Source organism: Ovis canadensis, chromosome 10, assembly GCF_042477335.2.
Source record: "Ovis canadensis isolate MfBH-ARS-UI-01 breed Bighorn chromosome 10, ARS-UI_OviCan_v2, whole genome shotgun sequence".
Taxonomy (NCBI): domain Eukaryota; kingdom Metazoa; phylum Chordata; class Mammalia; order Artiodactyla; family Bovidae; genus Ovis; species Ovis canadensis.
The window spans coordinates 84947318-84959328 of NC_091254.1; the positions used below are offsets into that span (position 1 = coordinate 84947318).

Sequence of the window (12011 nt, forward strand, 5' to 3'; positions counted from 1 at the left end):
TTTCTCCAAGGTGCAATGTTGGTTGATCAAAGGGAGAAAATCTAGAGAGAACTTGTAATATGTAAATGATGCCAGGAAACCATTCAGAAGGCAGACAGGGGTAGAATTTTTAAAAGTGTAGACCGAGTGTCAATGTGACCCATAGTTTTACTCCTGCTCTGCCTCATATGACTGTGGGACCTTGACGCTGTCACCTGGCTGCATCCTTAAATCAGGTCTGGGAATCATTGTCACACAGATTTGCTGTGAAGATGTAACTGGGTGTGAAAATGTTTGTGCCTATGTCTAGTGCTTAGGAAAGTTCAGTCAATAAGAACTAATTCTTAAGGATCAGGGCACAGACCTTTGGGTATTATTTTTGCTTAAGTAAAAAGAGTAGCACCTTCTGGAGTGACTTTACTCTTTAATTTCTGCTTATATGTTTATAGTCCTTGGTTATTTTCTTTATATTTATTGTTACAATATAAACTAAATTGTTTTTATAAATATAAATAGTAAACAAAGAAACAAAAAACACAGTAGGAATTTTGGGGAAAACTGTAACAGAGAAATGTATCTGATGTTTTCCACCAAGAGCAAGAAGACAGACTAGCATTTTTTTGTGCTTTGATTTCTGGCTCCCCTCCCACCAGCTTCTCTCCTGATCACCACCTTGTACACACTGGCACTTTCTTATTTACTTGCTTATACCCCAAGACCTCTGGCCTTCTTAGTCCGCCTCACACTGTCAACTCTTTTCTTCCTTTCCTTGAGAACAGAGCCTATATTTCTCATGTCTGTTCCTCTAGTGCGTCTTATAATCCCTGGCAAGTGACATGAGTATTGATAAATCCTAACGTTTGTGGAATCATTAACATGTCTTAGCCATTTATCCTCTCACTTCCTGCTTAATCCTCACAATTCTTTTGTTATCCTTACAGATTTAAAAGTTGAGGCACTGGGAGTTTATCCCACCTATTAAGTAAGGGACAGAGTTAGGATTTATTTTGTGTGTGTCTGTTTATTTTTTTAAATTGAAGCACAGTTGATTCACAGTGTTTCAGTAGTACAGCCAAGAGATTCAGTTATATATATTTATATATATAACTGTATATAAAATATATATAATTGTATATATTTATATAATATATATATTTATATACTATATATATTTATATACTATATATATTTATATACAATTATATATATGCATGTATATACAAATATATATATTTTTCAGATACTTTTATCATAGGTTATTGCAAGATATTACAAATAGTTCCCTGTTCTATCAATAGATCCTTTTTATCTATTTTGTATATAGTGAGAAGGCAATGGCACCCCACTCCAGTACTCTTGCCTGGCAAATCCCATGGGCGGAGGAGCCTGGTAGGCTGCAGTCCATGGGGTCGCGAAGAGTCAGTCACGACTGAGCGACTTCAGTTTTACTTTTCACTTTCACGCATTGGAGAAGGAAATGGCAACCCACTCCAGTGTTCTTGCCTGGAGAATCCCAGGGACGGGGGAGCCTGGTGGGCTGCCGTCTCTGGGGTCGCACAGAGTCGGACACGACTGAAGCGACTTAGCAGCAGCAGCAGCAGCAGTGTGTATCTATTATTACCAGATTTCTAATTTATCCCTCTCTATATCTTTTCTTTTGGTAGCCATTATTTGTTTTCTATGTCTGTGAGTCTATTTCTGGGTTGTAAATAAGTTAATTTCTATCATTTTTTTAAGATTCCATATATAAGCAATCTCATATGATATTTGTCTTTCTCTGTCTGACTTATTTCACTTAGCCTGACAATCTCTGGGTCCTTCCTTATTGCTGCAAGTGGCATTATTTGGTTCATTTATATGGCTGATAATATTCCATTGTGTGTGCATGTGTGTGTATGCCCCACATCTTCTTCATCCATTCATCTGTCCATGGAGATATCTTGGCTGTTAAGCAGTTCTGATGTGAACACTCAGGTGCATATATCTTTTTTAATAAGGGTTTTTATCTTTTCTGGATATATGCTGAGGATTAGAGTTGTTGGATCCCATGGGAACTCTTTTTCTGCTTTTTAAGGAACCTCTGCATTGTTTTCCATAGTAGCTGCACCAGTTTACATTCCCACCAACAGTGTAGGAAGCTACCCTTTCTCCACACCCTTGCCAGCATTTGTTATTTGCAGACTTTTTCATGATGGCCATTCTGACCAGTGTGAAGTCGTACCTCATTGTAGTTTTGATCTGCATTTTTCTAATAATTAGTGATGTCGAGTATCTTTCATATGCCTTTTGGCCACCTGTGTTTTTCTTTGAAGAAATGTCTCTTAAGATCTTTGGTCCATTTTTTGATTGGATTGTTTCTATCTTTGATATTGAGCTGTAGAAGCTGTTGTATATACAAAAATCTGTTGCATTTATATAGACTAAAACAAAGTATCAGAAAGAGAAATTAGGGAATCAACCTCATTGGTCATCATGTCAAAAGTGGGGGGCGGGGAAACAACAACAATGCTAGGAATAACTAGGAATAAACCTACTTAAGAAGGCAAAAGACCCTTAATCTATAAGATGCTGATGAAAGAAATTGAAGACAATACAAACAGATGAAAAGATATACTGTGTTCTTAAATCGAAAGGATCAATATTGTTAAAAATGGCAAAACTATACAGTGCAATTTACAGATTCAGTGCAATCCCTATCAAATTACCAATGGCATTTTTTCACAGAACTAGAACAAAAGACAATTAAAAAAAATGTATATGGCAACAGAAAAGACTTCAAATAGCCAAAACCATCTTGAGAAAGAAGAACACAGCTGGAGGATCTGATTTCCAACTGTACTACAGATGCACAATAATGAAAAGTATATTCCTGTCACAGAAACCGGGCACACAGATTAATGGAACAGGTTAAAAACCCCAGATATAAACCCATGCACTTATGGTCAGTTAATCTAAGACAAAAGAGGTAAGAATATGTAATGGACAAAAGACAGTCTCTTCAATAAATAGTACTGGAAAATCTGGGCAACTATATGTAAAAGAATGAAATTAGAACTTTCTCTAATAACATAGACAAAAAGAAAGTCAAAATAAATTATAAAGACCTAAAGATTTGTAAGACAAGATCCTAGAGGAAAACATAGAATACTCTTTTATATAAATCACAGCAATATGTTCTTGGATCTGTCCCCTAAAGTCATGGAAACAAAAGCAAAAATAAAGGGGACCTAGTTAAAAGAATTTGAAGCAAAAAGTAAACCATAAATAAAACTGAAAAGACAGCCTCTGGAAAGGAAGAAAATATTTGCAAATGTTGCAACAAACAAGGTATTAATTTCCAAAATATACTAACAGGATTCAAAATTAAAGAGATTCCCAACTCCAGAGCCTGTGCAGCAAATTACTCTGCTTGTGCCTTCAAGTGGCTGTTGAGTGTGGTCCATGTACAATTGATTTGTATCGTGATTCATGTGCCTCCATGTGCATACACAAATATACACAAAGGAACAAAAATTTCACATTACTCTTGCTCTGTGCTCTGATATTTTCTGTGATGCAAGTTCTATTCTAGTTCATATAAATGACAAAATGATGGTCACGAGGCACAAAATTGACTTCCTGATCCATTCTTTGTACCTGCATTTTGACAAACACTGTCCCTCACTGTCCCCCTGCTGGGGGCTTCTGGTCCATGCTATCATCACAGCAGGAGCTTCCCTGTTATTCCAGATTCTCAGAGCAGCCCTGCAAGGCTAACCCAGGTTTGCAGTAAGTCTTGGGAAGATTAATAATTTACCCTGAGTCTAATAACTAATGAGCAGTAAAATCAGAACTGAGAATTGTCTGACTCCAAGTTTATTTTTTTCAATAAATGTTAAACTAAATTATGTTCTTGTCAGATATTTTCCTGATTTTTTTTAACATAACATTTTATGTTAAAAAATCCTCAAAAGGATCCCCCAAACCATAACAAAAGTGAATAAGTATGGAGCAAAGCCAGAAGATACTACTCCTATTGTCCTGTCCCTCATTTGGACTGTATCAGTTTTGAAATGGGTTTATTTGTTTATGTGTCTTGGGCTAATAAGTGTCAGGAAAACATACTCAAACTCGTACCCCTCCCCAAGCTAGAGCTCTTTGTCTTTACAATGTCTTACTGGCTCAGAGGTGAAGAAAGTCTGTTGGTTTGGTTACATGAAGTTAAGTTGTCTAAGTGCAGAAAACTTAAATCTCTCTTCCCCCTAAATGAGTAGGAAGCAGTGATGCTTGTGTCTCAACACCCTAATTTAGGGAAGCTGAGAGCAGACTCCGCAGAAGGGGAGCCCAGTGCTGTTTCTTTGAGTGCCCCACTCGTGTGAGCCACTTGGATAATGAACTTGGATCATGTTCCCTGGCTGCCTGCTCCCTGTGATCCTTGGAACAGCAGCGAGCTTCTGGGATCCTCTGTCTACCTCTCTCCCAGGCTCGTCGCACCATCCTGCTGACCCTGCATGAGCAGATCAGAATTGGGGAAGATGGGATAGCAGCAAGGACCTGGGTAGGAACCAGAGACAGGGGAGTGGGGACATAGACCATCAGTCCTGGGGGCTCTTTCGAAGGTGAATACTGTGTTTTAAAGAAGGTAGTTCTCAATTTGCATTCAAAGTTCAGGAATGAGCAAAAATGAAAGCTCTTCCTAAGTTATTTCCTTGAACAGAACAGGTAGTATGTATGTTCATCCTTTGTGCTGAGTATCTGAAGTAGTTAAGTATGTTTCTCAGAAAGAACACTGACTGAGATTTTATGTTCAGGGAGCAGCTGCGTATCTGAAATGATCTGGAAAATGAAGTGAAGATAGAGAAAAGAAGAGCATTGGGGAGCAGCCTCCCCTTGCCTGACCATGTCATCTGTTTTAACCTCATGGAAACAACTGAAGGATGAAAAATTGCCTGCCCGTAGGAATCTTAGGGTTGATAATTACAAAGAGTAAAAATGTTTGTATAAATCTGAAGTAGAATGATGCTTCCCCTAACAAGGAACTCTTACCATTGCAGATGGTTGTTTGGTCTTGGTCCTAAATTCAAGAATTTTAAGGGAGACCTTAAATTTGGGTCTCTGGAGTTTTCAGTTCGGTAATCATTTTGAAATGTATGAGCAGTGATTTCACCACTTTGGAAGCATATTGGCCACTTAATCAACTTTGTACAATAAAGCTCCTATATAATGTCTTTTTAATTTTGGATTTTGCTTAGGGATACACATTTTTTGGTGGCACACCCTGAGTCTTCTGCATTCGTCTCTCACCAGACTTAAAACAGAGACAATATTGAAAGAAGGTACAGGAGGCTCTCTGAGTGTTATTCTTTTTCATGACTGGGGAAAAGAAATGTCTGTCTTCTTCATCTTCTCAGGCTTTGGTGAAGTGAGGAGGAAAGTCTAGCCCCAAGGCCAGGCAGGATTTTGAGGCTGGTGATTCCGAGCAGTTCTGGGCACTGTGGAAGTGTCAGGTCTCCTCTTGTTCCCACACATGTTTCTCCCCTTGTCCTGCCCCCTTTACTGAAAGGAGCCAGTTGGGCTCTTCTCTGCTGCCCATATTCTTGTGGCCTGGCTTACTAGAGCCTTCCAGAGGAATATGTAAGTCATCCACAGGAGCTTTTGTACAAGATTCTCTCTTGAAACTTGGAAAAAAGGAAAGGAACGTGAAGTTGCTTAATCGTGTCAGACTCTTTGCGAACTGGTGGACTGTAGCCTACTAGGCTCCTCCATCCATGGGATTCTCCAGGCAAGAATACTGGAGTGGGTTGCCATTTCCTTCTCCAGGGGATCCTCCCGACCCAGGGATCAAAACTGGGTCTCCCGCATTGCAGGCAGACGCTTTACCCTCTAAGCCACCAGGGAATTCCTGAAACTTGGAAGGACACATACATTTCTAGAGTAATTTACTTGTGGCTCCTCCAAAAGTTGAACAGGAAAAGTTATTTGAATAATTTTATTATGACCCAGTCATAATGGGTTTCAGGTCATCCTGACTTTGCAGTTAGTAGTAAGGAGGCTCTGTGAGGCAGGTCATCCTGACACACAGGTGAGAGAATGTGGGGATCAGGTTGATGTAGAATCCAAGGAGATCTCTCCTTGGACAGAGATGCTGCAGACCCCAGGAGCTGACTTCTCTTCGCACGTGTGAGGATGTTCCTTTCACACAAATGGAGAGATTCCATATCCTATAAGACTGATCAGTGGAGAAAAGAGCCGAGTTTATTCTTCAGTGCCAGTGTATAAATATTTAATGGTTTTGCTTTGAGGCACAAACCTCAACTAATCATGCTATTGATATTTCCCAGTCACACTAAGATTGATAATTAATTTAAGTAGATTTTGATGTAAAGTTTCTCCAGTGATTATATCCTCAGTTTGCGTGTGTGTGCTTAAGCCCATGGTCCCAGGAAGCCTTTTTTTGTTTTGTTTTTTAAAGAATCAAGTCCTCCTTTCTCTTCTTCAGGGTTTCTCTTAAGATAAAAAACTTCTTCAACATTTTTTTCTTCTCTTAATGTTCAATAGTCTGGAGGATATTTTGTAGCACGCTGGAAAGTTATTTTATAGATAGTGTTTTCTAAATATACATTTGCAATTTTATTATTAATAATTACATTAAATTTTGATGTTTTATATTTTAATTCTGTTCTGTAAGCATTGGGATATAATGTAAAGAGGTTAAGGTAATAACATTCAGTATTTTGGGATATTTAGGAACCTGTTTTATTCACTGGAAGAATGAGGAACAATCTGGATCCTTTTAATGAACATACAGATGAGGAACTGTGGAATGCCTTAGAAGAGGTAATTTACTAATATTAAATATCAGTATCCATGTGTGTACATTTAGAGCACTGCAGGTAATTAAGAGGAGCTTAACAGTTTAACTGACTTTGTTTACCTCCTAGAAGAACATTGATGACATGTGTATACTTACAATGTTTATTAATTGATGATGATGAAAACCAACAATATAATGCCATGTTTCCATCTTAGCTTTTTTCCTTAAAACCTTGAATGACTAGACACATTATCTTGTCCTTTGCAGAGCACTAAATTAGACATTAAAGTTATGGGATCAAATTCTACTAGTGATCTAGTGATGTAATTACCCTCCAGTGTTCGTTTTATTCCTCTGGTCTTAGGGAACATCCACTAAGTGGAGAAAATAGTAGTTTTTCATTATTAACTGAAAGATGTGAATGAGATCAGGCCAATAAAATGAGGAAGTTTCATAGTAAAGTGTCTATAAAAGTATATTTTATAGCTGGAATGTGAGAAGAAGACAGAAAAAAGAGATTCATGCAGTCATGTCTGACTCTTTGCGATCCCACAGACTGTAGCTTGCCAGGCTCCTCTGTACATGGACTTCTCCAGGCAAGAATACTGGAGTGGGTTGCCATTCCATCCTCCAGGGGATCTCCCCAACCCAGAGATCAAGCCTGAGTCTCCCACACTGCAGGCAGATTATTGTCTGAGCCACCAGGGAAGCCCTGGAATGTGAGAATGATTATTTATTGGTGATTATGTCATTTTAATGCTGAAGCATGACTGCAGGTAACAGAACCCTGGAGAATGTGCTGAGCTTTTGTATGGAGAGGTTCATTTCTTGAGAATTTTCTGTCATTTGTGTCATGTTTCTCCTTGCCCCACTTCTTTGAATTTCCTTACCCTTGCATGAAACATTTTTGACTATTATCTTGCTGTTTGTTTGAATATTTATTGCAAATTATTTTGTATATTTGCCCTCATTTTACAAGTTGATTCTACTGAGGGCAGAAACTCTAGACTTCTAAACCACAGATAGTCTTTGAATTTTTCATAGGACCTAGCTCAGTCTTTTGCTTCTGAAAAGTAAGCACACGCATTCCTATACACTAACAATGAAAGATCAGAAAGAGAAATTAGGAAATAATCCCACTACCATTGCAACAAAAAGAATAAAATATGTAAGAATAAACCTACTTAAGGAGGCAAAAGATAAGTACTCAGAAAACTGTAATTTACTGACAAAGGAAACCAAAATTGATACAAACAGGTTGAAAGATATATTCTTGGATTGGAAGAATCAATATTGTGAAAATGACTATACTATCCAAAGAATCTACAGATTTAATACAATCCCTGTCAAATTACCAATGGCATTTTTTTTCATAGAATTAAGGCAAAAATTTTACAATATGTATGGAAACACGAAAGATCCTGAATAGCCAAAGCAATCTTAAGAAAGAAAATATGAAGCTGGGGATTAGGTTCCCTGATTTCAGATTACATTATTAAGTTGGCCAAAAAGTTCATTACATACGATATTATAGAAATACCAAAATGAACTTTTTTTGACAAATTCAATGCAGAGCTGCAGTTGTCAAGATGGTATGGTACTGGCACACACACACACGCACACACACACACACGCACACACACACACACACACAAAACAAAGCAGAAATATAGATCAAGGGAACAGTACAGAAAGCCCAGAGATAAACTCACATACCTATGGTCACCTAATCACCTAATCTATGACAAAGAGGGAAGAATATAGAATGGAGAAAAGACATCTCTTCAATAAGTGGTGCTGGAAAAATTGGATGGCTACATGTAAAAGAATGAAATTAGAACACTCCATAATACCATATTGGAGAAGGAAATGGCAACCCACTCCAGTATTCTTGCCTAGAGAATCCCGTGGACATAGGAGCCTGGTGGGCTGCTGTCCATAGCGTCACACAGAGTCAGACACGACTGAAGTGACTTAGCATGCATGTATGCATTGGAGAAGGAAATGGCAACCCACTCCAGTATTCTTGCCGAGAGAATCCTGTGGGCAGAGGAGGCTGGTGAGCTGCTGTCTATGGGGTCACACAGAGTCGGACACGACTGAAGTGACTTAGCAGCAGCAGCAGCTAATACCATATACAAAAATAAACTCAAATGGATTAAAGACCTAAATGTAAGACCAGATCCAATAAAACTCTTAGAGAAAACAAAGGGAAAACACTCTTTGACATAAATACTAAATTTTTAATTGCTCTCTTCATTTCAGAAAAGTGTGGCATAGTTCCTTAAATTTTTTTTCGTTACAAATCTGGGTAATTGTTCGTGTTGTTTTGAATTGATGTATTTTTCATTTAGTGTTACCCTTACAGGCAAGCTCTGAAATCTGTAATATGTAATATGTAGATGAACCTTGACTGTAAGCAGGGGGGTCATACATTTCCAGCCAGAAATTCTGGTTTCTGAAGGATGTCAGCACTGAGTCTTTACACACCCACCTGGCTTTCTAGCAACATGAGGATTTTGTTTTCCTAAATCAGGCCAATTGCTTTACCTTTTCCTGCCCCAAAAGAAGTGCACCTCTGATTTCATTTAAGTCTTTGAGTCTATAGTGAAATTCTAGAAGAGAAGAGGGGAGAGCAGTTAACTATCAAATATAATAAAAGATAGGATGATCCAATGATCTTGCTGAAGAATGCTGAAGAAGCTGCAGTTGAAAGTGAAACAGGAGAGTGAAAAAGTTGGCTTAAAATTCAACATTCAAAAAACGAAGATCATGGTATCTGGTCCCATCACTTCATGGCAAATAGATGGGGAAACAATAGAAACACTGAAAAACTTTATTTTGAGGGTCTCCAAAATCACTTCACTTGGCGACCGCAGCCATGAAATTAAAAGACGCTAGCTCCTTGGAAGAAAAGCTGTGACCAAACTTGACAGCATATTACTTTATTTTTATTTTATTTTTTTTTAAGTGGAGTCACAAAAAGATTATTGATAGTTAAGATGGAGTACACTAGAAAATAGTCTACTGCCCACCCCTCCGCCCCGAAACGCCCCTCCCTGTGTGCACATACAACCAAGAATTTAACTGGGAGAAGAGTCGAATAGTTTTCTTTTTCTTTTATATATATATATATATATTTTTTTTTTTTTAATTTTAAAATCTTTAATTCTTACATGCGTTCCCAAACATGACCCCCCCCACCTCCCTCCCCACAACATCTCTCTGGGTCATCCCCATGCACCAGCCCCAGGCATGCTGCACCCTACGTCAGACATGGACTGGTGATTCAATTCTTACATGATAGTATACATGTTAGGATTCCCATTCTCCCAAATCATCCCACCCTCTCCCTCTCCCTCTGAGTCCAAAAGTCCGTTATACACATCTGTGTCTTTTTTCCTGTCTTGCGTACAGGGTCGTCATTGCCATCTTCCTAAATTCCATATATATGTGTTAGTATACTGTATTGGTGTTTTTCTTTCTGGCTTACTTCACTCTGTATAATTGGCTCCAGTTTCATCCATCTCATCAGAACTGATTCAAATGAATTCTTTTTTATGGCTGAGTAATACTCCATTGTGTATATGTACCACAGCTTTCTTATCCATTCATCTGCTGATGGACATCTAGGTTGTTTCCATGTCCTGGCTATTATAAACAGTGCTGCGATGAACATTGGGGCACATGTGTCTCTTTCAATTCTGGTTTCCTCAGTGTGTATGCCCAGCTGTGGGATTGCTGGGTCACAAGGCAGTTCTATTTGCAATTTTTTAAGGAATCTCCACACTGTTCTCCATAGTGGCTGTACTAGTTTGCGTTCCCACCAACAGTGTAGGAGGGTTCCCTTTTCTCCACACCCTCTCCAGCATTTATTGCTTGCAGATTTTTGGATCGCAGCCATTCTGACTGGTGTGACGTGGTACCTCATTGTGGTTTTGATTTGCATTTCTCTAATAACGAGTGATGTTGAGCATCTTTTCATATGTTTGTTAGCCATCCGTATGTCTTCTTTGGAGAAATGTCTATTTAGTTCTTTGGCCCATTTTTTGATTGGGTCATTTATTTTTCTGGAATTGAGCTGCATAAGTTGCTTGTATATTTTTGAGATTAGTTGTTTGTCAGTTGCTTCATTTGCTATTATTTTCTCCCATTCCGAAGGCTGTCTTTTCACCTTGCTTATAGTTTCCTTTGTTGTGCAGAAGCTTTTAATTTTAATTAGATCCCATTTGTTTATTTTTGCTTTTATTTCCAGAATTCTGGGAGGTGGATCATAGAGGATCCTGCTGTGATTTATTTCTGAGTGTTTTGCCTATATTGTCCTCTAGGAGTTTTATAGTTTCTGATCTTACATTTAGATCTTTAATCCATTTTGAGTTTATTTTTGTGTACGGTGTTAGAAAGTGATCTAGTTTCATTCTTTTACAAGTGGTTGACCAGTTTTCCCAGCACCACTTGTTAAAGAGATTGTCTTTACTCCATTGTATATTCTTGCCTTCTTTGTCAAAGATAAGGTGTCCATATGTGTGTGGATTTATCTCTGGGCTTTCTATTTTGTTCCATTGATCTATGTGTCTGTCTTTGTGCCAGTACCATACTGTCTTGATGACTGTGGCTTTGTAGTAGAGCCTGAAGTCAGGCAAGTTGATTCCTCCAGTTCCATTCTTCTTTCTCAAGATTGCTTTCGCTATTCGAGGTTTTTTGTATTTCCATACAAATCTTCAAATTATTTGTTCTAGTTCTGTGAAAAATGTGGCTGGTAGCTTGACAGGGATTGCATTGAATTTGTAAATTGCTTTGGGTAGTATACTCATTTTCACTATATTGATTCTTCCGATCCATGAACATGGTATATTTCTCCATCTATTAGTGTCCTTTTTGATTTCTTTCATCAGTGTTTTATAGTTTTCTATATATAGGTCTTTAGTTTCTTTAGGTAGATATATTCCTAAGTATTTTATTCTTTTCGTTGCAATGGTGAATGGAATTGTTTCCTTAATTTCTTTTTCTACTTTCTCATTATTCGTGTATAGGAATGCAAGGGATTTCTGTGTGTTGATTTTATATCCTGCAACTTTACTATATTCATTGACTAGCTCTAGTAATTTTCTGGTGGAGTCTTTAGGGTTTTCCATGTAGAGGATCATGTCATCTGCAAACAGTGATAGTTTTACTTCTTCTTTTCCAATTTGGATTCCTTTTATTTCTTTTTCTGCTCTGATTGCTGTGGCCAAAACTT

The 12011-nt window shown here is 38.0% G+C and overlaps 1 protein-coding gene across 1 annotated transcript in view; it reads left to right on the forward strand.

The window, feature by feature from the left end:
• LOC138446670 (ATP-binding cassette sub-family C member 4-like) overlaps window positions 1-12011 on the forward strand; it is a 161567-nt gene that overhangs the window by 124718 nt on the left and 24838 nt on the right. Inside the window, exon 26 of the mRNA XM_069601899.1 lies at window positions 6706-6795. Within this exon, the coding sequence (XP_069458000.1) occupies window positions 6706-6795 (90 nt within the window). The remainder of the gene's footprint in view (window positions 1-6705; window positions 6796-12011) is intronic.